Here is a 26,934-nt window from a genome sequence, read left to right on the forward strand (position 1 = left end):
TGTGTGTGACACTGGGGTACAGTACCGGTGGGGACGGGTGTGTGTGTAACACTGGGGTACAGTACCGGTGGGGACGGGTGTGTGTGTAACACTGGGGTACAGTACCGGTGGGTCTGTGTAACACTGGGATACAGTACCGGTGGGGACGGGTCTGTGTGTGTGTTTAACACTGGGGTACAGTACCGGTGGGGACGGGTGTGTGTGTGACACTGGGGTACAGTACCGGTGGGGACGGGTCTGTGTGTGTGTTTAACACTGGGGTACAGTACCGGTGGGGACGGGTGTGTGTGTGACACTGGGGTACAGTACCGGTGGGGACGGGTGTGTGTGTAACACTGGGGTACAGTACCGGTGGGGACGGGTGTGTGTGTAACACTGGGGTACAGTACCGGTGGGGACGGGTGTGTGTGTAACACTGGGGTACAGTACCGGTGGGGACGGGTCTGAGTCTGTATAACTGTAGGAACTCGGAGCTGGTGGAGGGGGGTGGTGGGGGATTAATTTGGGGGGGGGTCGCTGAGCTTTTGTTGGGGCATTGCAGGCTGTAGAGGGGAACTTTGGGCTTTTTGTTGTTCTCCATGCTCTCCAGAGAGATGGGTGGACAAGGACAGAGTGGGGGGGGAACGCAGGAGGTGGGAGTGGGAGGGGAGGGAGGTGGTGTTCAATGGCTCGTGATCTGACCGTGCCTCTAAAGGGCCTGCCCCAATTAGGCGATTATTTTTTGGCGACCGCCGGCGACTGTCAAAGTCGTAGCAGATCGCCGAAATTTTCTTTTACCCTACGACAATGACCTTCTGCAGTTGTACAGGGCCCTAGTGAGACCGCACCTGGAGTACTGTGTGCCGTTGTACAGGGCCCTAGTGAGACCGCACCTGGAGTACTTTGTGCAGTTGTACAGGGGCCTAGTGAGACCGCACCTGGAGTACTGTGTGCAGTTGTACAGGGCCCTAGTGAGACCGCCGCTGGAGTACTGTGTGCAGTTGTACAGGGCCCTAGTGAGACCACACCTGGAGTACTGTGTGCAGTTGTACAGGGCCCTAGTGAGACCGCACCTGGAGTACTGTGTGCAGTTTTGGTCTCCAAATTTGAGGAAGGATATTCTTGCTATTGAGGGCGTGCAGCGTAGGTTTACCAGGTTAATTCCCGGAATAGCGGGACTGTCATATGTTGAAAGACTGGAGCGACTAGGCTTGTATACACTGGAATTTAGAAGGATGAGAGGAGATCTTATCGAAACGTATATGATTATTAAGGGGTTGGACACGTTAGAGGCAGGAAACATGTTCCCAATGTTGGGGGAGTCCAGAACCAGGGGCCACAGTTTAAGAATAAAGGGTAGGCCATTTAGAACGGAGATGAGGAAAAACTTTTTCGGTCAGAGAGTTGTGAATCTGTGGAATTCTCTGCCTCAGAAGGCAGTGGAGGCCATTTCTCTGAATGCATTCAAGAGAGAGCTGGATAGAGCTCTTAAGGATAGCGGAGTCAGGGGGTATGGGGAGAAGGCAGGAACGGGGTACTGATTGAGAATGATCAGCCATGATCACATTGAATGGTGGTGCTGGCTCGAAGAGCCGAATGGCCTCCTCCTGCACCTATTGTCTATTGACAATGACTATGACAATGCCCCTGCCCAAGAGATTACACCGTCTTCGGAAACATCGCAAAATTCCCACGCTTATCGATGCTTCTCCGGCGTCCTAACATCTTGCCCGGGTTACTTGAAAACCAAGCTTGCCCGGGTTACTTGAAAACCAAGCTTCACGGTAACAAGGCATAAACTGGATTGACTTCCAGTTTACTAATGGGAGCATTAAGAAATTTAATTTTAAACGTGGTTAAATGGATTTTTGTGCGGAGTGTGGGCATTCTTTGAAAATGTAGGGGAGATGCATATCTGGTTTCTGGGTTGCATATCTGGGTTGGGAGCCTACTTTAAAAATAATAGCCGATGGCCATAAACATCGCAAAAATTCCCACGCTTACCTGTCATCTCCAATAGACAATAGGTGCAGGAGTAGGCCATTCGGCCCCTCGAGCCAGCACCACCATTCAATGTGATTCAATGGGATCATGGCTGATCATTCTCAATCAGTACTCTGTTCCTGCCTTCTCCCCATACCCCCTGACTCCGCTATCCTTAAGAGCTCTATCTAGCTCTCTCTTGAATGCACTCAGAGCATTGGCCTCCTCTGCCTTCTGAGGCAGAGAATTCCACAGATTCACAACTCTCTGACTGAAAAAGTTTTTCCTCATCTCCGTTCTAAATGGCCCACCCCTTATTCTTAAACAGCGGCCCCTGGTTCTGGACTCCCCCAACATTGGGAACATGTTTCCCGCCTCGAACGTGTCCAACCCCTTAATAATCTTATACGTTTCGATAAGTTCCCCTCTCATCCTTCTAAATTCCAGTGTATACAAGCCTAGTCGCTCCAATCTTTCAACATACGACAGTCCCGCCATTCTGGGAATTAACCTAGTAAACCTATGCTGCACGCCCTCAATAGCAATCTACCTGTCAAATGTCCTGACGGTAAATTGGTTAAACACAAGTATTTTATGGTATCTTCAAATGACTTTACTTAATACAATACAATACAATAGAATATATCTTTATTGTCATTGTACAGGGGTACAACGAGATTGGGAATGCGCCTCCCATACGATGCAATAATTTAATTAGCTAGTCAGTATTAATTTAAACAACCCAACGAAACAAATTGTAACAGTTTTAAGACAGAATAAAGTGCAAGTAGATCTGTGCCGGATCACTGTGCGATGTGACCATCCGGCTCAGCAGGACCGGTTCATAGCAGCTATGGCCCTGGGGATGAAGCTGTTCCTGAGTCTGGAGGTGCTGGCGTAGAAGGCCTTGTATCGTCTGCCCGATGGTAGAAGTCCGAACAGACTGTTGCAGGGGTGTGAAGAGTCTTTGTGGATGCTGGTGGTTTTTCTGAGGCATCGTGTGTTGTAGATGCCCTCCAAGGCTGGTAGCTGTGTTCCGATGGTCCTCTGAGCTCTATGGATTACACGCTGAAGAGCTCTCCTCTCTGCCTCCGTGCAGCTGAGGTACCACACAGAGATGCCATGTGTTAGGATGCTCTCTATGGTGCAGCGGTAGAAGGTCGTCAGCAGCTGTTGGGGTAGACCAGACTTCTTCAGTGTTCTCAGGTAGAACAGTCGTTGCTGTGCCTTCTTGACCAGCGCAGCAGTGTTATTGGACCATGTTAGGTCCTCCGAAATGTCAGTGCCCAGAAACGTGAAGCTGGACACTCTCTCCACACTGTCCCCGTTGAAAAAGATCGGGGCGTATTCCCCGTTGTGTGACCTACGGAAGTTGATGATCAGCTCCTTGGTCTTGGTGGTATTAAGGGACAGGTTGTTATCGGAGCACCAGTAATTTAATATTACGTGCTTCTAAACGCTTCTGCGACAACCTAGCAAACCTGGTGACAGAGCCCGCAATGAGCTGCGATACCTGGCGACAAGCCAGGTGTCGCCGAGGAATTTCTACCTGGAAAATGTTTCCGGGGCACGCCGAGATCCGCTACGGTTCTTTGGAGACTCCTCGCGGTCACGCCCGCGACACCCCGGCGAAAGTTCGGCGACAGCTTAGTCCCTCTCTTCCCCTCCTCCTTCCCAGTTCTCCCTCTATCTTCCTGTCTCCACCTATATCCTTCCTTTGTCCCGCCCCCCCTGACATCAGTCTGTAGAAGGGACTCGACCCGAAACGTCGCCCATTCCTTCTCTCCCGAGATGCTGCCTGACCCGCTGAGTTACTCCAGCACTCTGTGAAACGTCACCTATCCATGATCTCCACAGATGCTGCCTGATCCGCTGAGTTACTCCAGCACTCTGTGAAACGTCACCTATCCATGTTCTCCACAGATGCTGCCTGACCCGCTGAGTTACTCCAGCACTCTGTGAAACGTCACCTATCCATGTTCTCCACAGATGCTGCCTGACCCGCTGAGTTACTCCAGCATTTTGTAAATAAATACCCTCGCCTAGTCGCCGGCAGTCGCCTTAAGATCGCCCAAGTTGGACAGGCTCTTAACTCCTTGTGTTTTGGTTTTTCTTTCGCAGGAATCCTATCCCTTGGTACCACCCATATGGTTTGTGGAGTCTGATGACCCGAGCCTTGCCGCGGTACTGGAGCGGCTAGTCGACCTAAAGAAAGGCAGCACCCTGGTGAGTCTGTGGGTGGCGTGGCGTGGGGAACCGGGGGAGCACGCACCTCATCGTCCTGCCTCTCGTTCCTGTACGACGCCACCACTTCCTGGCGAGCCTTGGGAAGTTCGACATGTCCCGTCCCCCCCCAACAACTCCCCCCAACAACTCTCCCCAACTTCTACGGATGTGCTGTAGGAGTGTTCACCAGGTTAATCCCCGGGAATGGCGGGACTGTCATACCAGGAAAGATTGGAAAGACAATAGACAATAGACAATCGGTGCAGGAGGAGGCCATTCGGCCCTTCGAGCCTGTACGCACCGCCATTCAATGTGATCATGGCTGATCATTCTCAATCAGTACCCTGTTCCTGCCTTCTCCCCATACCCCCTGACTCCGCTATCCTTAAGAGCTCTATCTAGCTCTCTCTTGAATGCATCCAGAGAATTGGCCTCCACTGCCTTCTGAGGCAGAGAATTCCACAGATTCACAACTCTCTGACTGAAAAAGTTTTTCCTCATCTCAGTTCTAAATGGCCGACCCCTTATTCTTAAACTGTGGCCCCTTGTTCTGGACTCCCCCAACATTGGGAACATGTTTCCTGCCTCTAACGTGTCCAACCCCTTAATAATCTTATACGTTTCGATAAGATCTCCTCTCATCCTTCTAAATTCCAGTGTATACAAGCCTAGTCGCTCCAGTCATTCAACATATGATAGTCCCGCCATTCCGGGAATTAACCTAGTAAACCTACGCCGCACGCCCTCAATAGCAAACTACCCCAAACCGTCAGAGACTCCTCCTCACTCACCACATTCAAAACATCACTGAAGTCTCACCTGTTCAGCACTGCCTTCAACCACTGACCGTCACCTCACCTTCTGTCTCCTTTCTCTGTTCGTTTACTTATTTATCTATTTATTTTCTTCTCTATGTTCTAGTAATCCCTGTAAAGCGTCTTTGAGTGTTTGAAAAGCGCTATATAAATGTAATGCATTATTATTATTATTATTATTATTATTATTATTATACAAGCCTAGTCGCTCCAGTCTTTCAACATATGATAGTCCCGCCATTCCGGGAATTAACCTAATAAACCTGCGCTGCACGCCCTCAAAAGACTGGGCTTGTGTTCACTGGAGTTTAGAAGGATGAGAGGGGAGATCTTACAGATTTTAGATTTTTTAGATTTATAGATACAGCCCTTCGGCCCACCGAGTCCGCGCCGCCCAGCGATCCCCGCACATTAACACTATCCTACACACACTAGGGACAATTTTTTTTACATCTTACCAAGTCAATTAACCTACATACCTGTACGTCTTTGGAGTGTGGGAGGAAACCGAAGATCTCGGAGAAAACCCACGGGGAGAACGTGCAAACTCCGTGAATTTGTGGAATTCTCTGCCACAGAGGGCAGTGGAGGCTAATTCACTGGATGAATTTAAAAGAGAGTTAGATAGAGCTCTAGGGACTAGCGGAATCAAGGGATATGGGGAGAAGGCAGGCACGGTTTACTGATTGTGGATGATCAGCCATGATCATATTGAATGGCAGTGCTGGCTCAGAGAGCCGAATTGCCTCCTCCTGCACCTATTTTCAATGTTTCTAAGTTCGGCATGTTCCCAATGACTCTCACCAACTTCTAAGGATGTAGGTTAATTGGCTGGGTAAAGGTAAAAATTGTCCCTAGTGGGTGTAGGATCGTGTTAATGTGCGGGGATCGCTGGGCGGGACGGACTTGGTGGGCCGAAAAGGCCTGTTTCCGGCTGTATATATATGATATGATATGATGATATGATATGATGCTCCGTAGAAAACATTTTATCCAGAAGCATATCAGCTTGGGTTGGCAACAGCTCTATCCACAAGATCGCAAGAAATAGCAGCATAATCAAGGACCAGTCTCACTCCCTCCTCTCCCCTCTCCCATCGGGCAAGAGGCACAGAAGTGTGAAAACGCACACCTCCAGATTCAGGGGCAGTTTATCAGACAACTGAACCGTCCCACCACAACCAGAGAGCAGTCCTGAACTACTATCTACCTCATTGGAGACCCTCGGACTATCCATGATCGGACTTTGCTGGCTTTACAATAGACAATAGATGCAGGAGTAGGCCATTCGACCCTTCGAGCCTGTACGCACCGCCATTCAATGTGATCATGGCTGATCGTTCTCAATCAGTAACCCGTGCCTGCCTTCTCCCCATACCCCCTGACTCCGCTATCCTTAAGAGCTCTATCTAGCTCTCTCTTGAATGCAATCAGAGAATTGGCCTCCACTGCCTTCTGAGGCAGAGAATTCCACAGATTCACAACTCTCTGACTGAAAAAGTTTTTCCTCATCTCACTTCTAACTGGCCGACCCCTTATTCTTAAACTGTGGCCCCTGGTTCTGGACTCCCCCAACATTGGGAACATGTTTCCTGCCTCTAACGTGTCCAACCCCTTAATAATCTTATACGTTTCGATAAGATCTCCTCTCATCCTTCTAAATTCCAGTGTATACAAGCCTAGTCGCTCCAGTCTTTCAACATATGACAGTCCCGCCATTCCGGGAATTAACATAGTAAACCTACGCTGCACGCCCTCAATAGCAAGAATATCCTTCCTCAAATGTGGAGACCAAAACTGCGCACAGTACTCCAGGTGCGGTCTCACTAGGGCCCTGTACAACTGCACACAGTACTCCAGGTGCGGTCTCACTAGGGCCCTGTACAACTGCACACAGTACTCCAGGTGCGGTTTACCTTGCACTAAACGTTATTCCCTTAACGTGCATCTTTATAACTCTACCCGGACAAACCTGTACGTCTTTGGAGTGCGGGAGGAAACCGGAGATCTTGGAGAGTAAAATCCCCCGGTGTTATACATGTTGTGGCACGGTGGCGTAGCGGTGAAGTTGCTGCCTCTCAGTGCCAGAGACCCGGGTTTGATCGTGAATATGGGTGCCATGGGAGTTAGATCGAGCTCTTAAGGATAGCGGAGTCAGGGGGTATGGGGTGAAGGCAGGAACGGGGTACTGATTGTGGACGATCAGCCATGATCACAGTGAATGACGGTGCTGGCTCGAAGGGCCGAATGGCCTCCTGCACCTATTGTCTATTGTCTAAACTAGACCAAGTGGACCCGTTGGGCCCATTCCTCATTGGGGGGGGGGGGGGGGGGGCAGGGAAGAGGAGAAGGTGCCACTCACCTTGGGCCTGTGGCTCTGTAGTGATTTCTCCCTCTCCCTCTTTACTCCCCCTCTCCCCTCTCCCTCCTCTCCCTCTCCCTCTCCCCCTCCCCCTCTCCTCTCCCCTCTCCCCCTCTCCCCTCTCCCTCCTCTCTCTCTCCCTCCCCCCTCCCCTCTCCCCCTCCCCTCTCCCTCTCCCTTCTCCCCTCTCTCTCTCCCTCACTCTCTCTCTCTCTCTCTCTCCCTCTCTCTCCTCTCTCTCACACAATCCATCTCTCCTCATTGCAGCTCCTTCAACACTTAAAGCGAATAATCTCTGACCTGTGTAAGCTCTACAACCTCCCTCAGCACCCCGATGTGGAAATGCTGGATCAACCTCTCCCGACAGAACAGGTCAGTGGTGTGTGTATGTGTGTGTGGGGTGTGTGTGTGTATGTGTGTGTGGGGTGTGTGTGTGTGTGTGTGTGTGGGGTGTGTGGGGTGTGTGTGTGTGGTGGGGGTGTGTGGGGTGTGTGTGTGTGTGTGTGTGTGTGTGTGTGTGTGGTGGGGGTGTGTGTGTGTGGGGTGTGTGTGGGGCGTGTGTGTGTGGATATATGTGTGTATAGGTGTGGGGTGTGTGTGTGTAGATGTGATTGTGTGTGTGTGGAGTGTGTGTGTATATATGTGTGTGTGGTGTGTGTGTGTGGGGTGTGTGTGTGTGTATATATGTGGGGTGTGTGTGTGTGGTGTGTGTGGTGTGTGTGTATGACGGGGGGGGTTTCGATCCTTCAAAGGAGTGGTCGGCACGGTGGCGCAGCGGGTAGAGCTGCTGCCTCACAGCGCCGGAGACCCGGGTTCCATCCCGACCACGGGCGCTGTCTGTACGGAGTTTGCACGTTCTCCCCGTGACCTGCGTGGGTTTTTTCTCTCCAGGATCTGCGGAATCCTCCCACACTCCAAAGACGAACCGGTTTGTTGGCTAATTGGCTTGGTGTAAGTGCAAATTGTTCCCTAGTGTGTGTGCGTGTATGTAGGATAGTGTTAGTGTGCGGGGATCGCTGGTCGGCGTGGACTTGGTGGGCCGAAGGGCCTGTATTCCACGCGTCCCAACATTTCCGCCACCTCCATTGGGATCCCACTACTGGCCACATCTTCCCATCCCCTCCCCTTTCCGCAGAGACCGTTCCCTCCGTAACTCCCTGGTCCACTCGTCCCTTCCCACCCAAACCACCCCCTCCCCAGGCACTTTCCCCTGCAACCGCAGGAGATGCAACACCTGTCCCTTTACCTCCCCCCTCGACTCCATCCAAGGACCCAAACAGTCTTTCCAGGTGAGACAGAGCACCTCCTCCAACCTCATCTACTGTATCCGCTGTTCCAGGTGTCAACTTCTCCACATCGGCGAGACCAAGCGCAGGCTCGGCGATCGTTTCGCTCAACACCTCCGTCTCAACCTACCTGATCTCCCGGTGGCTCAGCACTTCAACTCCCACTCCCACACTGACCTTTCTGTCCTGGGCCTCCTCCACTGTCAGAGTGAGGCCCAACGCAAATTGGAGGAACAGCACCTCATATTTCGCTTGGGCAGCTTACACCCCAGCGGTATGAACATTGACTTCTCTAACATTCAGATAGTTCCTGCCTTCCCTCTCTCTCTATGTCTCCCCATTCCCAGTTCTCCCACCAGTCTTCCTGTCTCTGACTGCATCCTATCTTTGTCCCCTGACATCGGTCTGAAGAAGGGTCTCGACCCGAAACGTCACCCATTCCTTCTCTCCAGAGATGCTGCCTGACCCGCTGAGTTACTCCAGCACTCTGTGAAACGTCACCTATCCATGTTCCCCACAGATGCTGCTTGACCCGCTGAGTTACTCCAGCACTCTGTGAAACGTCACCCATTCCTTCTCTCCAGAGATGCTGCCTGACCCGCTGAGTTACTCCAGCATTTTTGCCTTCGATTTAAACCAGCATCTGCAGTTTTCGTTCCTGCACATCCACTCTATCCAGGGTCTTCACTGTTCAGCAAGTTTCAATGGGGTCCTCCCTCCCTCCCCCCCCCCCCCAATCCTTCTAAACACCAGCAGGTGCAGACCGAGTGCCATCAAACGCTCATTATATTCCATCCTGTGTGTGTGGTCACATCACCTGGGGGAACCCAGTCGGTCTCAGGAGGCTGTGTGCTGCTTTCGAGCACTGGCCAGCAAGGTGATGCAGCGGGTAGAGCTGCTGCCACACAGCGTCAGAGACCCGGGTTTGATCCTGACTTGGGGATCTTCAGTTTAGAGACTCAGCGCGGAAACAGGCCCTTTCGGCCCACCGGGTCCGCGCCGACCAGCGATCCCCGCACACCGACGCTATCCCACACCCTCCAGGGACAATGTGTTTACATTTACACCGAGCCGATTAACCTACAGACCCGCACGTCTTTGGAGTGCGGGAGGAAACCGAAGATCTCGGAGGAAACCCACGCAGGGAGAACGTGCGGATGGCGCCCGTGGTCGGGATGGAACCCGGGTCTCCGGCGCTGCATTCGCTGTGAGGCGGCAACTCTACCGCTGGCCCGCGCGAGGACTACCGCTATCCTACGGGCGAGGATGTTTGTGCGTTCTCCTCCGTGACCGCGCGGGCGCTGTGGCGTAAGTGCGTGCGTACGTGTGCGTACACCGCGCCTCTCGAGTGCCCTGCAGAATTGGCTGACCCTTCTCCCTATCACCCCCCTTGCCTTCACAGAGCACGAGAGATGACGTCACATCTGAGGAGGAGGATGAGGAAATGGCGGAGGTGAGACCGTGTCCCCGTTGTCGTGCGCTGAGCGGCTCCTTTGTAGCTGCGGATGTTTAATTTGGTTTCGTTTATTGCCGCGAGGATGTTTCCACCAGTGGGAGAGTCCGGGACCATAGAAAACACAGGGCTGCACGGTGGCGCGGCGGTAGAGTTGCCGCCTTACAGCGAATGCAGCGCCGGAGACTCAGGTTCGATCCCGACTACGGGCGCCGTCTGTACGGAGTTTGTACGTTCTCCACGTGACCTGCGTGGGTTTTCTGCGAGATCTTCGGTTTCCTCCCACACTCCAAAGACGTACAGGCATGTAGGTTAATTGGCTGGGCAAATGTAAAAATTGTCCCTAGTGTGTGTAGGATAGTGTTAATGTGCGGGGATCGCTGGTCGGCGCGGACCCGGTGGGCCGAAGGGCCTGTTTCCGCGCTGTATCTCAAAATCTAAGAACATAGAACATAGAAAATAGGTGCAGGAGGAGGCCATTCGGCCCTTAGAGCCAGCACCGCCATTCATTGTGATCATGGCTGATCACCCACAATCAGTAACCCGTGCCTGCCTTCTCCCCATACCCCTTGATTCCACTAGCCCCGAGAGCTCTATCTAACTCTCTCTTAAACCCACCCAGTGATTTGGCCTCCACTGCCCTCTGTGGCAGAGAATTCCACAAATTCACAACTCTCTGGGTGAAAACGTTTCTTCTCATCTCAGTTTTAAATGGCCTCCCCTTTAATTCTAAGACTGTGTGTGGCCCCTGGTTCTGGACTCCCCCAACATTAGGAACATTTTTCCTGCATCTAGCTTGTCCAGTCTTTTTATAGACCAGAAGTCACAGCCTCAGAATTAAAGGACGTTCCTTTAGGAAGGAGATGGGGAGGAATTTCTTTAGCCAGAGGGTGGTGAATCTGTGGGATTCGCTGCCACAGACGGCTGTGGAGGCCACAAGTCTTTGGATATTTTTAAGGCAGAGATAGATAGATTCTTGATTAGTGCGGGTGTCAGGGGTTATGGGGGGAAGGCAGGAGAATGGGGTTGAGTAGGAAAGGTGAATCAGCCATGATTGAATGGCGGGGGTGGATTTGATGGGCCGAATGGCCTAATTCTGCTCCACCTGCATCGTTGAAGACCCGGGTACAATCCTGACTGTTGAAGGTAGACACAAAATGCTGGAGTAACTCAGCGGGTCAGGCAGCATCTCAGGAGAGAAGGAATGGGCGACGTTTCGGGTCGAGACCCTTCATCAGACTGACGTCAGGGGAGGGGGCGGGATAAAGATAGAATGTATTCGGAGACAGGAAGACTAGTGGGAGAACTGGGAAGGGGAGGGGATGGAGAGAGAGGGAAAGCAGGGACTATCTGTAAGTTAGAGAAGTCAATGTCCATACCACTGGGGTGTAAGCTGCCCAAGCGAAATATGAGGTGCTGTTCCTCCAATTTGCGCTAGGCCTCAGTCTGACAATGAATTACCATATGCCTTGATCGACACCAAATACTGGAGTAACTCAGCGGGTCAGGCAGCATCTCGAGAGAGAGAGAAGGAATGGGTGACTTTTCGGGTCGGGACCCTTCTTCAGTCTGAAGCTTCGCCCATTCCTTCTCTCCCGAGATGCTGCCTGACCCGCTGAGTTACTCCAGCACTCTGTGAAACGTCACCTATCCATGTTCTCCAGAGATGCTGCCCGACCCGCTGAGTTACTCCAGCACTCTGTGAAACGTCACCTATCCATGTTCTCCACAGATACTGCCTGACCCGCTGAGTTACTCCAGCACTTGTGTGAAACGTCACCTATCCATGTTCTCCAGAGATGCTGCCCGACCCGCTGAGTTACTCCAGCACTCTGTGAAACGTCACCTATCCATGTTCTCCAGAGATGCTGCCTGACCCGCTGAGTTACTCCAGCCTTTTCTGTCTGCCTTCGATTTTAACCAGCATGTAGATTTAGATTTAGATTTCGAGATACAGCGCAGAAACAGGCCCTTCGGCCCAGCCCACCGGGTCCGCGCCGCCCAGCGATCCCCGCACACTAACACTATCCTACACCCACTAGGGATAAAACATTTTTTAACATTTGCTCAGCCAATTAACCTACGTACCTGTACGTCTTTGGAGTGCGGGAGGAAACCGAAGATCTCGGAGAAAACCCATGGGGAGAACGTGCAAACTCCGCGCCCGTAGTCAGAATCGAACCTGAGTCTCTGGCGCTGCATTCGCTGTAAGGCGGCAACTCTACCGCTGCGCCACCGTGCAGTTTTTCACTCCCGACCGTGGTGCTTTAGGAGATGTAGCCGCCCCCGAACCTGGACGTTACGGTTTTGCGGTGCTGTCTCTCACCCCCCCCCCTCCTCTCTCTCCCCCTCAGGACAACGAGGACCTGGACCATTACGAAATGAAGGAGGAAGAGCCGGCGGAGGGCAAGAAGTCCGAGGACGAGGGGATCGGCAAGGAAAACTTGGCCATACTGGAGAAGATAAAAAAGAGCCAGAGGCAAGATTATCTAAATGTACGTGTCTGTAGGAGGCTCCGATAGTCCAGGTTACTGTGTGGCACACGCTCGGTTTGTTCGTGGCAGCGTTATATCGCGAAGCATCACGGGGAACTCTGGGGAACTGCTCCATACAAGACCGCGGGGAATCGCAGGAAGGAACTGCAGATGCTGGTTTAGACCGAAGATAGACACAGAGTGCTGGAGTAACTCAGCGGGTCGGGCAGCATCTGTGGAGAACATGCATAGGTGACGTTTCACAGAGTGCTGGAGTAACTCAGCGGGTCGGGCAGCATCTGTGGAGAACATGGATGGGTGACGTTTCACACAAGTGCTGGAGTAACTCAGCGGGTCGGGCAGCATCTGTGGAGAACATGGATGGGTGACGTTTCACAGAGTGCTGGAGTAACTCAGCGGGTCAGGCAGTATCTCTGGAGAACATGGATAGGTGACGTTTCAGAGTGCTGGAGTAATTCAGCGGGTCGGGCAGCATCTGTGGAGAGAAGGAATGGGTGACGTTTCGGGTCGAGACCCTTCTTCAGACTCTGACTTCAGCAATGAAGCACTCTCAAATTTGAGCTGTGCAGAGGAGTGAGGTGTAAGACCGAAGACATCTCATGTGTGGGAGATTGATTAAGATTGATCGGGTGATAAAGAGCAAGCCTGCTGGCCGTTAGAGAATCATTTTATAGTTAAAGTAAGGTGTTGCGCGGTGGCGCAGCGGGCAGAACTGCTGCCTCACAGCGCCAGAAACCCGGGTTCCATCCCGACCACGGGCGCTGTCTGTGCGGAGTTTGCACGTTCTCCCCGTGACCTGCGTGGGTTTTCTCCGGGCGCTCTGGTTTTACTCCCACACTCCAAAGACGTACAGGTATGTAGGTTAATTGGCTTCGGTGTGTTTGAATGAATGACACTTTATTATCGCACGTGACATGACACAGTGTTCTGCATAATTGTAAATTGTTCTGAGGATTGTGTAAGTGTACGGGGTGATCGTTGGTCAGCACGGACTTGGTGGGCCGAAGGGCCTGTTTCCGCGCTGTGTGACCCTCTAAACTAAACTTTAAAAAAAAAAGGTTTTTCAGTTTAGACAATAGACAATAGACAACAGGTGCAGGAGGAGGCCATTCGGCCCTTCGAGCCAGCACCGCCATTCAATGTGATCATGGCTGATCATTCTCAATCAGTACCCCGTTCCTGCCTTCTCCCCATACCCCCTGACTCCGCTATCCTTAAGAGCTCTATCTAGCTCTCTCTTGAATGCATTCAGAGAATTGGCCTCCACTGCTGAAAAAGTTCTTCCTCATCTCAGTTCTAAATGGCCTACCCCTTATTCTTAAACTGTGGCCCCTTGTTCTGGACTCCCCCAACATTGGGAACATGTTTCCTGCCTCTAACGTGTCCAACCCCTTAATAATCTTATACGTTTCGATAAGATCTCCTCTCATCCTTCTAAATTCCAGTGTATACAAGCCTAGTCGCTCCAGTCTTTCAACATATGACAGTCCCGCCATTCCGGGAATTAACCTAGTAAACCTACGCTGCACGCCCTCAATAGCAAGAATATCCTTCCTCAAATTTGGAGACCAAAACTACACACAGTACTCCAGGTGCGGTCTCACTAGGGCCCTGTACAACTGCACACAGTACTCCAGGTGTGGTCTCACTAGGGCCCTGTACAACTGCAGAAGGACCTCTTTGCTCCTATACTCAACTCCTCTTGTTATGAAGGCCAACATTCCATTGGCTTTCTTCACTGCCTGCTGTACCTGCATGCTTCCTTTCAGTGACTGATGCACTAGGACACCCAGATCTCGTGGTACGTCCCCTGTTCCTAACTTGACACCATTCAGATAATACTCTGCCTTCCTATTCTCACCACCAAAGTGGATAACCTCACACTTATCCACATTAAACTGCATCTGCCATGCATCCGCCCACTCACACAACCTGTCCAAGTCACCCAGAAACCTCGTAGCATCTTCCTCACAGTTCACATTGCCACCCAGCTTTGTATCATCTGCAAATTTGCTAATGGTACTTTTAATCCCTTCATCCAAGTCATTAATGTACTAATGGTACTTTTAATCCCTTCATCCAAGTCACTCCCTCCACGCTGGGCATTGGTCACTGGAGGTTTGTGCGGGTTATATATTAGAACCTTTTAAGGTGGATGTAGATGAGTTTCTTTGGGAGATTGTGGTGTTGTGTTCTGCTGGGATCTGACTAGGGTTGCCAACTGTCCCGTACGGGACTGCCCTTGTGGGCTAAATTAGTTTGCCCCGTATGGGACTGCCCTTGTCCCATATTAGGCCCGGATGGCCCTGTAGGCCCGGACACTGTAGGCCCAGACGCTGTAGGCCCGAACGCTGTAGGCCTGGACACTGTAGGCCTGGACACTAGGCCCGGACGTTGTAGGCCCGGACACTGTAGTCCGGAGACACTGTAGCCCGGGGGCCGCTGTAGTCCTGGCCACTGTAGGCCCGGACACTGTAGGCCCGGACGCTGTAGGCCCAGACGCTGTAGGCCCGGACGTTGTAGGCCCGGACGCTGTAGGCCCGGACACTGTAGGCCCGGACAGTGTTGGCCTGGTGGCCCAGGCGCCGCCTCGTGGAGGTTGCGTAGCAATCCGCCTCCCGGCCCGGGCGGCCGCCATTGGTGGAGCGGGAGCACGTGGCCGCTGGCTGGGTGAGGTCCCGTGGGGCGCGGGGCGGTGATGTCACCTCGTCCCGTATTTGGGAGTGAGGAAGTTGGCACGGGAGAGGAGTTGAGGCCGGTATGGAGGGTGGGGGGGACGCAAAATGCTGGAGTAACTCAGCGGGACTGGCAGCATCTCCGGAGAGAAGGAACGGGCGACGTTTCTGGTCGAGACCCTTCTTCAGGCTGGTGTCGGAAGGCGGGGCGGGCTAGAGGGGCCAAATGGCCTCTTGCTCTCCTGCCTGCTACCACTGATGCCAACCTTCTGCCTGTTTTGTTTCTGCAGGGGGCTGTGTCTGGGTCTGTTCAGGCCACCGACCGACTTATGAAAGAGCTCAGGGATATTTACCGATCGGAGAGTTTTAAAGCAGGTAAGACTCACCGCCGGCCCGTTATCCGAGAGGCTGGTTAACCTGGTGTGAACTGTGATCCTGTGTTGTGCGTGCGTGTGTCTCGTGGTGCCCTGGGTCTGTGTATATGCACGCTACTGCCCTTGTTCAGTGGCAAAGTGTTGAACTCATCGTCCTGGGCGAAACACAGGGTGATGCAAGTTAAAATCCTGCCATATATACACATTTATTTTTAGAGATATTTAGTTTTTACAGAGACAGCATTGTAACTGGCCGTGTGTGTGTGTGTGTTGCCCTGTGTCTGTGTTGCCCTGTGTGTGTGTGTTTGTGTGTGTGTGTGTGTGTTTGTGTGTGTGTTTGTGTGTGTGTGTGTGTGTTTGTGTGTGTGTGTGTGTGTCTGTGTTGCCCTGTGTGTGTCTGTGTGTGTTGCCCTGTGTGTGTGTGTGTTTGTGTGTGTGTGTGTGTTGCCCTGTGTCTGTGTTGCCCTGTGTGTGTGTGTGTGTGTGTGCGTGTGTTGCCCTGTGTGTGTGTGTTTGTGTGTGTGTGTGTGTGTGTGTTGCCCTGTGTGTTTGTGTGTGTGGTGTGTATGTGTGTGGGGTGTGTGTGTGTGTCTGTGTTGCCCTGTGTGTGTGTGTGTGTGTGTGTGTTGCCCTGTGTGTGTGTGTCTGTGTGTGTTGCCCTGTGTGTTTGTGTGTGTGGTGTGTGTGTGTGGTGTGTATGTGTGTGGGGTGTGTGTGTGTGTGTCTGTGTTGCCCTGTGTGTGTGTGTCTGTGTGTGTTGCCCTGTGTGTGTGTGTGTGTGTTGCCCTGTGTGTTTGTGTGTGTGGTGTGTGTGTGTGGTGTGTATGTGTGTGGGGTGTGTGTGTGTGTGTCTGTGTTGCCCTGTGTGTGTGTGTCTGTGTGTGTTGCCCTGTGTGTGTGTGTCTCTACTGCTGTGTGTGTGTCTCTGTCTCTACTGCCGTGTGTGTGTGTGTATGTGTGCGTGTCTACTGCCATGTGTGTGTGTGTGTGTGTGTGTGTTATTCGTACACTATAGGTCTGGTTTAGTGGTTAAGTCAGTGTCGGGCTAATCATTGGAACTCACTACCCCAAACCGTCAGAGACTCCTCCTCACTCACCACATTCAAAACATCACTGAAGTCTCACCTGTTCAGCACTGCCTTCAACCACTGACCGTCACCTCACCTTCTGTCTCCTTTTTCTGTTCGTTTACTTATTTATCTATTTATTTTCTTCTCTATGTTCTAGTAATCCCTGTAAAGCGTCTTTGAGTGTTTGAAAAGCGCTATATAAATGTAATGCATTATTATTATTATTATTATTATTGGGTGATGCAAGTTAAAATCATGCTATATTCACATATATTTTGGGAGATCTTTAGTTTTTACAGTCAGCATGGAAACAGGCCTTTCGGCCCATCAAGTCCATGCCGACCGATGTTATCCCACTTTCTCCAGCACTCCCCACTCACTGCTGGCAATTTACAGATATTCTAAACAAATTAACCTATAAACACGCACACACACGCACAGACGCGCACACAGACACACGCACACACACGCACACACCCCACACACACACACACACACAGATGCGCGTACACGCACACACACATACACACACACACACACACACGGCATTAAAGAAATGTGGAAAAACTGGTAGACAGAGTGCTGGAGTAACTCAGCGGGTTGGGCAGCATCTGTGGAGAACATGGATAGGTGACGTTTCACAGAGTGCTGGAGTAACTCAGCGGGTTGGGCAGCATCTGTGGAGAACATGGATAGGTGACGTGTCTGTGTGTGTGTTACTCCAGCACTCTGTGAATCGTCACCTGTCCACGTTCTCCACAGATGCTGCCCGACCCACTGAGTCACTCCGGCATTTTGTATCTACCTTTGATGTTAACCAGCAATGTTGTTGGTAACCACAAATCCATGTTGGCAACCACAAAACTTATCTGCCCATCGTAACAAACCATCTGCACAAAACTATATTCTGCACTGAAAAACCTGCCCTGCTCATCTCCTTTTAAACTTTGCCCCTCTCACCTGATGGCAATGTCCTCTAGTCTTAGACATTTCCACCCTGGGGGGTGGGGGTGGGGGGGGGGGAGGGGGGGAAGAGTTCTGACTGTTGGCCCTAACTCCGGCCTGCAGCATTTTATACTTTTATCAGGCCTCTCCCTCAGTCTTTGACGCTCCACAGAAAGATTCAAGATTCAAGATAGCTTTATTTGTCATCCAATATTGGACGAAATTCAGTCACCCACAGTCCAACAATAAAAGCATTAAATAGGCATTAAAATTTCACAACCCCAAAAACACACAAAAAAAGAAACATCCATCAAAGAAACATCCATCACAGTGAGTCTCCTCCTCCAGTCCTCTCCTCACTGTGATTGAAGGCCACAATGTCTTTCCCTTCTCCCGCTGTCCTCGCCCGCGGTCAGGTTGTTGTGGTTGCAGGCCGCGCCGGACGGTCCGCAGCGGGCCGAGCCTAAGGCGAGTCCCAGCCGCTCCCGCAGCCTCCGAAGACGGCCGGCTCCGCTGATGATAAGTCCGATCCGGGGCGGGCGAACACGCTGCTGCTGCCGCTGTTGCTGCACGTCGGCCCAAGTCAGCAGCTGATGACAACAGAAGCCGATTAACCTACAAACCTGTACGCTAACCTACAAACCCACGGCGCGGCGCTAGAGTTGCCGCCTTACAGCGAATGCAGTGCCGGAGACCCGGACCCGGGGTTCCATCACAACTACGGGTGACAACAGACAACAGGTGCAGGAGGAGGCCATTCGGCCCTTCGAGCCTGTACGCACCGCCATTCAATGTGATCATAGCTGATCATTCTCAATCAGTACCCCGTTCCTGCCTTCTCCCCATACCCCCTGACTCCGCTATCCTTAAGAGCTCTATCTAGCTCTCTCTTGAATGCATTCAGAGACTTGGCCTCCACTGCCTTCTGAGGCAGAGAATTCCACAGATTTACAACTCACTGACTGAAAAAGTTTTTCCTTATCTCCGTTCTAAATGGCCTACCCCTTATTTTTAAACTTTGGCCCCTGGTTCTGGACTCCCCCAACATTGGGAACATGTTTCCTGCCTCTAAAGTGTCCAACCCCTTAATAATCTTATATGTTTCGATAAGATCCCCTCCCATCCTTCTAAATTCCAGTGTATACAAGCCTAGCCGCTCCAGTCTTTCAACATACGACAGTCCCGCCATTCCGGGAATGAACTTACGCTGCACGCCATCAACAGCAAGAATATCTTCCTCAAATTTGGAGACCAAAACTGCACACAGTACTCCAGGTGCGGTCTCACTAGGGCCCTGTACAACTGCAGAAGGACCTCTTTGCTCCTATACTCAACTCCTCTTGTTATGAAGGCCAACATTCCATTGGCTTTCTTCACTGCCTGCTGTACCTGCATGCTTCCTTTCAGTGACTGATGCACTAGGACACCCAGATCTCGTTGTACGTCCCCTTTTCCTAACTTGACACCATTCAGATAATAATCTGCCTTCTTATTCTTACCACCAAAGTGGATAACCTCACACTTATCCAAATTAAACTGCATCTGCCATGCATCCGCCCACTCACACAACCTGTCCAAGTCACCCTGCAACCTCATAGCATCTTCCTCACAGTTCATACTACCACCCAGCTTTGTATCATCTGCAAATTTGCTAATGGTACTTTTGATCCCTTCATCCAAGTCATTGATGTATATTGTAAATAGCTGCGGTCCCAGCACCAAGCCTTGCGGTACCCCACTAGTCACTGCCTGCCATTCTGAAACGGACCCATTTATCCCCACTCTCTGCTCTCTGTCTGTCAACCAATTTTCTATCCATGCCAGTACCCTACCCCCAATACCATGCGCCCACTAATCTACTATGTGGGACCTTGTCGAAGGCTTTCTGAAAGTCGAGGTACACCACATCCACCGACTCTCCCCTGTCAATTTTCCTAGTTACATCCTCAAAAAATTCCAGTAGATTAGTCAAGCATGATTTCCGCTTCGTAAATCCATGCTGGCTCGGAACGATTCTATGTCTAGTCTGAACGGAGTTTGTACGTTCTCCCCGTGACCCGCGTGGGTTTTCTCCGAGGTCTTCGGTTTAATGGCAGAGCTGCTGCCTTACAGCGCCGGAGACCCGGGTTCGATCCCGACCTCGTGCGCTGTCGGTACGGAGTTTGCACGTCCTCCCCGTGACCTGCGTGGGTCTCCTCCCACATCCCGAGGACGCGCGCAGGTTTGTAGGTTAATCGGCATCTGCAGGTTGTAAGTTGCTCCTGGGGACAGTGTGTGTGTGTGGGATAGTGCGTAGTGACAGTAACGGGGAGATCGCTGGTCGGCGCGGACTCGGTGGGCGGAAGGGCCCGTTCCCACGCTGTATCTCGCGTTGGGGGGGGGGGGGGGTGGAGGCTTGGCGGTGGGAAATCTGAGTTGGGGCTCGGAACACCTTTGTTGATTTGATTAATTTATCCTTTCCCTCCCCCACCAGGAAACTATGCAGTTGAACTAGTCAACGACAGCCTTTACGACTGGAACGTGAAGATCCTTAAGTAAGTGGCTCCTGCTGATCCGAGCTTCCGTTGGCTCGCAGACGTGCGCGGTTCCATGGCCCTCCGGCTGGTTTTTCAAAATGGCCCCCTCGCCCTCTTGCCTTCCTTTCCCCCTCCTGCGCCCACCCCCTCTTCCTCAGCTAGAGGTTATCATATCATCATATCATATATATACAGCCGGAAACAGGCCTTTTCGGCCCACCAAGTCCGTGCCGCCCAACGATCCCCGTACATTAACACTATCCTACACGCACTAGGGACAATTTTTACATTTACCCAGCCAATTAACCTACATACCTGTACGTCTTTGGTGTGTGGGAGGAAACCGAAGATCTCGGAGAAAACCCCCGCAGGTCACGGGGAGAACGTATAAACTCCTTACAGTGCAGCACCCGTAGTCAGGATCGAACCTGAGTCTCCGGCGCTGCATTCGCTGTAAAGGAGCAACTCTACCGCTGCGCCACCGTGCCGTTGAGAGGTGAACTCGCAACGGGCGGCCACGGTGGCGCGGTGGTAGAGTTGCCGCCTTACAGCGAATGCAGCGCCGGAGACCCGGGTTCCATCCCGACTACGGGCGCTGTCTGTACGGAGTTTGCACGTTCTCCCCGTGACCTGCGTGGGTTTGTATGATGATACAAAGCTGGGTGGCAGTGTGTGTGAACTGTGAGGAAGATGCTATGAGGTTGCAGGGTGACTTGGACAGGTTGTGTGAGTGGGCGGATGCATGGCAGATGCAGTTTCATGTGGATAAGTGTAAGGTTATCCACTTTGGTGGTAAGAATAGGAAGGCAGAGTATTATCTGAATGGTGTCAAGTTAGGAAAAGGGGACGTACAACGAGATCTGGGTGTCCTAGTGCATCAGTCACTGAAAGGAAGCACGCAGGTACAGCAGGCAGTGAAGAAAGCCAATGGAATGTTGGCCTTCATAACAAGAGGAGTTGAGTATAGGAGCAAAGAGGTCCTTCTGCAGTTGAACAGGGCCCTAGTGAGACCGCACCTGGAGTACTGTGTGCAGTTTTGGTCTCCAAATTTGAGGAAGGATATTCTTGCTATTGAGGGCGTGCAGCGTAGGTTTACTAGGTTAATTCCCGGAATGGCGGGACTGTCATATGTTGAAAGACTGGAGCGACTAAGGCTTGTATACACTGGAATTTAGAAGGATGAGAGGAGATCTTATCGAAACGTATAAGATTATTAAGGGGTTGGACACGTTAGAGGCAGGAAACATGTTCCCAATGTTGGGGGAGTCCAGAACCAGGGGCCACAGTTTAAGAATAAGGGGTAAGCCATTTAGAACGGAGATGAGGAAAAACCTTTTCAGTCAGAGAGTTGTGAATCTGTGGAATTCTCTGCCTCAGAAGGCAGTGGAGGCCAAGTCTCTGAATGCATTCAAGAGAGAGCTAGATAGAGCTCTTAAGGATAGCGGAGTCAGGGGGTATGGGGAGAAGGCAGGAACGGGGTACTGATTGAGAATGATCAGCCATGATCACATTGAATGGCGGTGCTGGCTCGAAGGGCCGAATGGCCTACTCCTGCGCCTATTGTCTATTGTTTGTTTGTACGGAGTTTGTACGTTCTCCCCGTGACCCGCGTGGGTTTTCTCCAAGTTCTTCGGTTTCCTCCCACACTCCAAAGACGTGCAGGTTTGCAGGTTTAATTGGCTTGGTAAATGTAAAAATTGTCCCTCGTGAGGAGAGGTTAGTGTTAGTGTGCGGGAATCGCTGGTGGGCCGAAAGGGCCTGTTTCGCGCTGTATCTCTAAACTAAAACCCACGCAGGACACGGGGAGAACGCACAAACTCCATACAGACAGCACCCGTAGTCAGGATCGAACCTGAGTCTCCGGCGCTGCATTCGCTGTAAGGCAGCAACTCTACCCTGTGCCACCGTGCTGCCCTGTTTCTGGTAGTGCATCACCACCTTGGCACAGAGGTGTGGGCAGAGATTAATCCCTGCTGCTCTGACCTGCTCCCTCTAGTGCGAATCTGCAGATCCATGTGGACATGCAGGGCATGGTGGAATTCTCTACCACAGACGGCAGTGGAGGCCAATTCACTGGATGCTTTCAAGAGACTACGGGCGCCGTCTGTACGGAGTTTGCACGCTCTCCCCGTGACCCGCGTGGGTTTTCTCCGAGATCTTCGGTTTCCTCCCACACTCCAAAGACGTACAGGTTTGCAGGTTAATTGGGTCGGTAAATGTAAAAATTGTCCCTCGTGTACGTTGGATAGTGTTAGTGTGCGGGGATCGCTGGTCAGCGCGGACCCGGTGGTTCGAAGGGTGTTTCCGCGCTGTGTCTCCAAACTAAAATATAGATCCACCGCCGATTTTCTGACACCATTAGTTCTAGATGAGAAAGTGGGATAACATAGAACCGGTGTGAACGGGCGCTCGATGGTCGGCGTGGACTCGGTAGGCTGAAGGTCCTGGCTTTGTGCTTAGTCTCTTGAGTTTTGGTGACACAGCGTGGAAATGTGCCCTTTGGCCCATCGAGTTCGTGCCGACCAGCGATCCCCGTACATTAACACTACCCTACGCACACGAGGGACAATTTTTACATTTACCCAGCCAATTAACCTGCAAACCTGTACGTCTTTGGAGTGTGGGAGGAAACCGAAGATCTCGGAGAAAACCCACACGGGTCACGGGGGGAACGTACAAACTCCGTACAGACAGCACCCGTAGTCTCTTGAAAACATCCAGTGAATTGACTACACTAGCATAATCCTACACACACTAGGGACAGTTTTTTAACAATTTCTACCGAATCCAATTAACCTACAAACCTGAGGATCACAAAATGCTGGAGTAACTCAGAGGGTCAGGCAGCATCTCAGGAGAGAAGGAATGGGTGAAGACTGAAGAAGGGTCTCGACCCGAGACGTCACCCATTCCTTCTCTCCTGAGATGCTGCCTGACCCGCTGAGTTACTCCAGCATTTTTGTGATCCTTCGATTTGTACCAGCATCTGCACAACCTACAAACCTGTACATTTTTGGAGTGTGGGAGGAGACCGGAGCACCCGGAGAAAACCCACGCAGGTCACGGGGAGAACGTACAAACTCCGTACAGACAGCACCCGTGGTCAGGATCGAACCCGGGTTTCTGGCACTGTGAGGCAGCAGCTCGACCCTTGACAGAGGACTTTGATGTACTGCAGAACAGATAGGGAGGTGGGAAGGGTCAGACAGTGACCTTGTTAGTGTGGGGTTGGGGTCCTGACGGCTGGGAACCAAAGATACTAGAGGAGCAAGATAGACCACTCTGCCCTAAAAACCGTAGTACGTCACGGCGGCCATTTTAGTAGGCAGAAATGTGGAGAAACATTTTAAAAGAAAAATAACAACAATCTGTGAGTTGATAGATGAGATATATTCTGCGTTTTAATGGTATCATCACACATACTGTTCCCCACAACACTGATTACACTGCGAGAGGCAAAGCGAACGGCGGGTTTTGCTTACTAAAATGGCGGACGTTACGCTCTTTTGCGAATTACACCTCAGTATAGGCGATCTGCTTACTAAAATGGTGGGATCTGCTGACTAAAATGACGGGGTTTGCTTACCAAAATGGCTCCTTTGCGTACTACACTTCAGTATAGGCGATCTGCTTATTAAAATGGTGAGATCTGCTGACTAAAATGACGGGGTTTGCTTACTAAAATGGCTCCTTTGCGTACTACACTTCGATTTCAACGGAGTGGTTCATCCTGCTCCTCTAGTATCTTTGCTGGGAACAGACTGCTGCCCAGCTTGGTTGAACTTAAACCTTCCACTGAGGGGTGGGGAGAGAGAGAAAGGATCCCATTTTCTCAGCGGGATTTCAGCAGGAATACACGGATGGTTGGAGAAGGGGGAGAGGTTTTTCGGCACGGTGGTGCAGCGGGTAGAGCTGCTGCCTCACGGCGCCAGAGACCCAGGTTTGATCACGACAACGGGCGCGTCTGTACAGAGTTTGTACGTTCTCCCTGTGACCTGCGTGGGTTTTCTCCGGGTGCTCCGGTTTCCTCCCACACTCCAAAGACGTGCGGGTTTGTAGGTTAATTGGCTTTGGTAAAATTGTAAATAGTCCCTAGTGTGTGTGTGTAGGATAGTGCTAGTGGGGGGGGGGGGGGGGGGGTGGGAGATTGCTGGTTGGCACGGACTCGGTGGGCCGAAGGTCCTGTTTCTGCGATTTGTCTGTAAACTAAAATAATGTGAAGAATGGGAGACACAAAATGTTGGAGTAACTCAGCGGGTCAGGCAGCATCTGTGGAGAACATGGATAGGTGACGTTTCACAGAGTGCTGGGGTAACTCAGCGGGTCAGGCAGCATCTGTGGAGAGAAGGAATGGGTGACGTTTCACAGAGTGCTGGAGTAACTCAGCGGGTCAGGCAGCACTTCTGGAGAACATGGATAGGTGACGTTTCACAGAGTGCTGGAGTAACTCAGCGGGTCAGGCAGCATCTGTGGAGAACATGGATAGGTGACGTTTCACAGCGTGCTGGAGTAACTCAGCGGGTCAGGCAGCATCTGTGGGGAGAAGGAATGGGTGACGTTTCGGGTCGAGACCCTTCTTCGGTCTGAAGAAGGGTCTCGACCCGAAATGTCACCCATTCCTTCTCTCCAGAGATGCTGCCCGACCCGCTGAGTTACTCCAGCATTTTGTGTCTACCTTCGATTTAAATCAGCGTCTTTCAGCAGTTTTCTTTCCTACAGAGAGAGAGAGACTGCTGCTTCTAACTGAGGCCCTTGCTGCCTGCACTAGCAAGATGAGTGTGCGGTCACCAGGGTAACGTGAAGAAATGTAGGGATGCGGTTGGCGGGGGCGTTTGTAATGACTCTTGGTCTTCTTTTCGAGGGTCGTTCACGTCCTTTGTGTTAGGGCATGGTTTCCGTGGGAGGGGCAGTGAACTGCGTGCTCTGTGCTCTGGTTCACTGGAGATCAGTGGGAGAGGTCCTGACCTGGCTAGCGACAATGCACTTGACTGCCTTTGCCTCAAAGTCAGGGCAGTGCCTTCCCCCCCCCGGTGCCGGCCAAAGGTCTTAAGCAGCAGTAGGAAAAACAAACTGCAGATGCTGGTTAAAATCGAAGGTGGACACAAAATGCTGGAGTAACTCAGCGGGTCAGGCAGCATCTGTGGAGAACATGGATAGGTGACGTTTCACAGAGTGCTGGAGTAACTCAGCGGGTCAGGCAGCATCTGTGGAGAACATGGATAGGTGACGTTTCACAGAGTGCTGGATTAACTCAGTGGGTCAGGCAGCATCTGTGGAGAACATGGATTGGTGACGTTTCACAGAGTGCTGGAGTAACTCAGCGGGTCAGGCAGTATCTGTGGAGAACATGGATAGGTGACGTTTCACAGAGTGCTGGAGTAACTCAGCGGGTCAGGCAGCATCTCGGGAGAGGAGGAATGGGTGACGTTTCGGGTCGAGACCCTTCTTCAGACCGATGTCAGGGGAGGGGGCGGGACAAAGATAGAATGTAGTCGGAGACAGGAAGATTCCTGCTTCTCCAGAGATGCGGCCTGACCTGCTGAGTTACTCCAGCATTTTGTGTGTGCCTACAAACCTGTACGCCTTTGGAGTGTGGGAGGGAAACCGAAGATCTCAGAGAAAACCCACGCAGGTCACGGGGAGAACGTACAAACTCCGTACAGACGGCACCCGTGGTCGGGACCGAACCCGGGTCTCTGGCGCTGCAAGTGCTGTAAGGCAGCAACTCTACCGCTGTGCCACTGTGTTGTTAGGCTTGTTGGACTTTTTTTTCCATAATCCTGTATTTATGAAGGATGGTTGTGTCATGTCTTCCTTTTACACCGATCAGCCAAAACATTATGACCACCGACAGGCAAAATGAATAACATTGATTATCTTGTTACAATGGCACCTGTCAAGGGGCGGGATATATTAGGCAGCAAGTGAACAGTCAGTTCTTGAAGTTGATGTGTTGGATGCAGGAGAAATGGGCAGGAGTAAAGACCTGAGTGACTTTGACAAGAGCCAAATTGTTATGGCCAGACGACTGGGTCAGAACATCTGTGAAACGGCAAGGCTTGTGGGGTGCTCCCGGTCAGCAGTGGTGAGTACCGACCGACAGTGGCCCGAGGAGGGACAAACCACAAACCGGCGACAGGCAGGGTGTTGGGCGCCCAAGGCTCATCGATGCGCGAGGGCAACGAAGGCTATCCCGTCTGGTCCGAACCGACAGGTGGTCGACTGTGGCACAAGTCACAGAATAATGTCAATGATGGTCACGGGAGGAATGTGTCACAATACACAGTGCATCGCACCCTGCTGCGTATGGGGCTGCACATGGAGGACCAACAGCATATCGGGCAGGCGGGCATAATGTTTTGGCTCATCGGTGTATGGTAGCATGCTTTGTTGTAAAGGGCGCTGTACAAACTCAGCTCTTGGTGACTGATTCTCATTGTTTCACTTACAGGGTGGATCAGGACAGTGCTTTGCATAACGATCTCCAGATCCTCAAAGAGAAGGAATGCGTTGACTTTATTTTGTTAAATTTCTCTTTTAAAGTGAGTACCGTGGAATGCAGAGTTTGTGGGCAGGAGGGCCGGGGTCCTTTTGCTGAACTAGTCCTATTCATTTTATTTAACTTATGAATACAGCGCGGAAACAGGCCCTTCGTCCCGCGCTGAACTGCGATCCCCGCGCACCAACACTGTCCAACATACACTGTAGGAAGGAACTGCAGATGCTGGTATACACCAAAGACGCAAGATGCTGGA

General features: G+C 51.7%; 1 protein-coding gene across 2 annotated transcripts in view; it reads left to right on the forward strand.

Moving 5' to 3' along the window:
- LOC144612405 (ubiquitin-conjugating enzyme E2 Q1-like) overlaps nucleotides 1-26,934 on the forward strand; it is a 57,708-nt gene that overhangs the window by 18,916 nt on the left and 11,858 nt on the right. For both annotated transcript variants that reach the window (XM_078432015.1, XM_078432016.1), the window contains exons 2-8: nucleotides 4,084-4,188; nucleotides 7,633-7,737; nucleotides 10,054-10,104; nucleotides 12,459-12,599; nucleotides 15,565-15,649; nucleotides 20,137-20,197; nucleotides 26,631-26,721. In XM_078432015.1, coding sequence (XP_078288141.1) covers nucleotides 4,084-4,188; nucleotides 7,633-7,737; nucleotides 10,054-10,104; nucleotides 12,459-12,599; nucleotides 15,565-15,649; nucleotides 20,137-20,197; nucleotides 26,631-26,721 — 639 coding nt within the window. The remainder of the gene's footprint in view (nucleotides 1-4,083; nucleotides 4,189-7,632; nucleotides 7,738-10,053; nucleotides 10,105-12,458; nucleotides 12,600-15,564; nucleotides 15,650-20,136; nucleotides 20,198-26,630; nucleotides 26,722-26,934) is intronic.

The sequence above is a fragment of the Rhinoraja longicauda genome, chromosome 44, assembly GCF_053455715.1.
Source record: "Rhinoraja longicauda isolate Sanriku21f chromosome 44, sRhiLon1.1, whole genome shotgun sequence".
NCBI classification, from domain to species: Eukaryota; Metazoa; Chordata; class Chondrichthyes; order Rajiformes; family Arhynchobatidae; genus Rhinoraja; species Rhinoraja longicauda.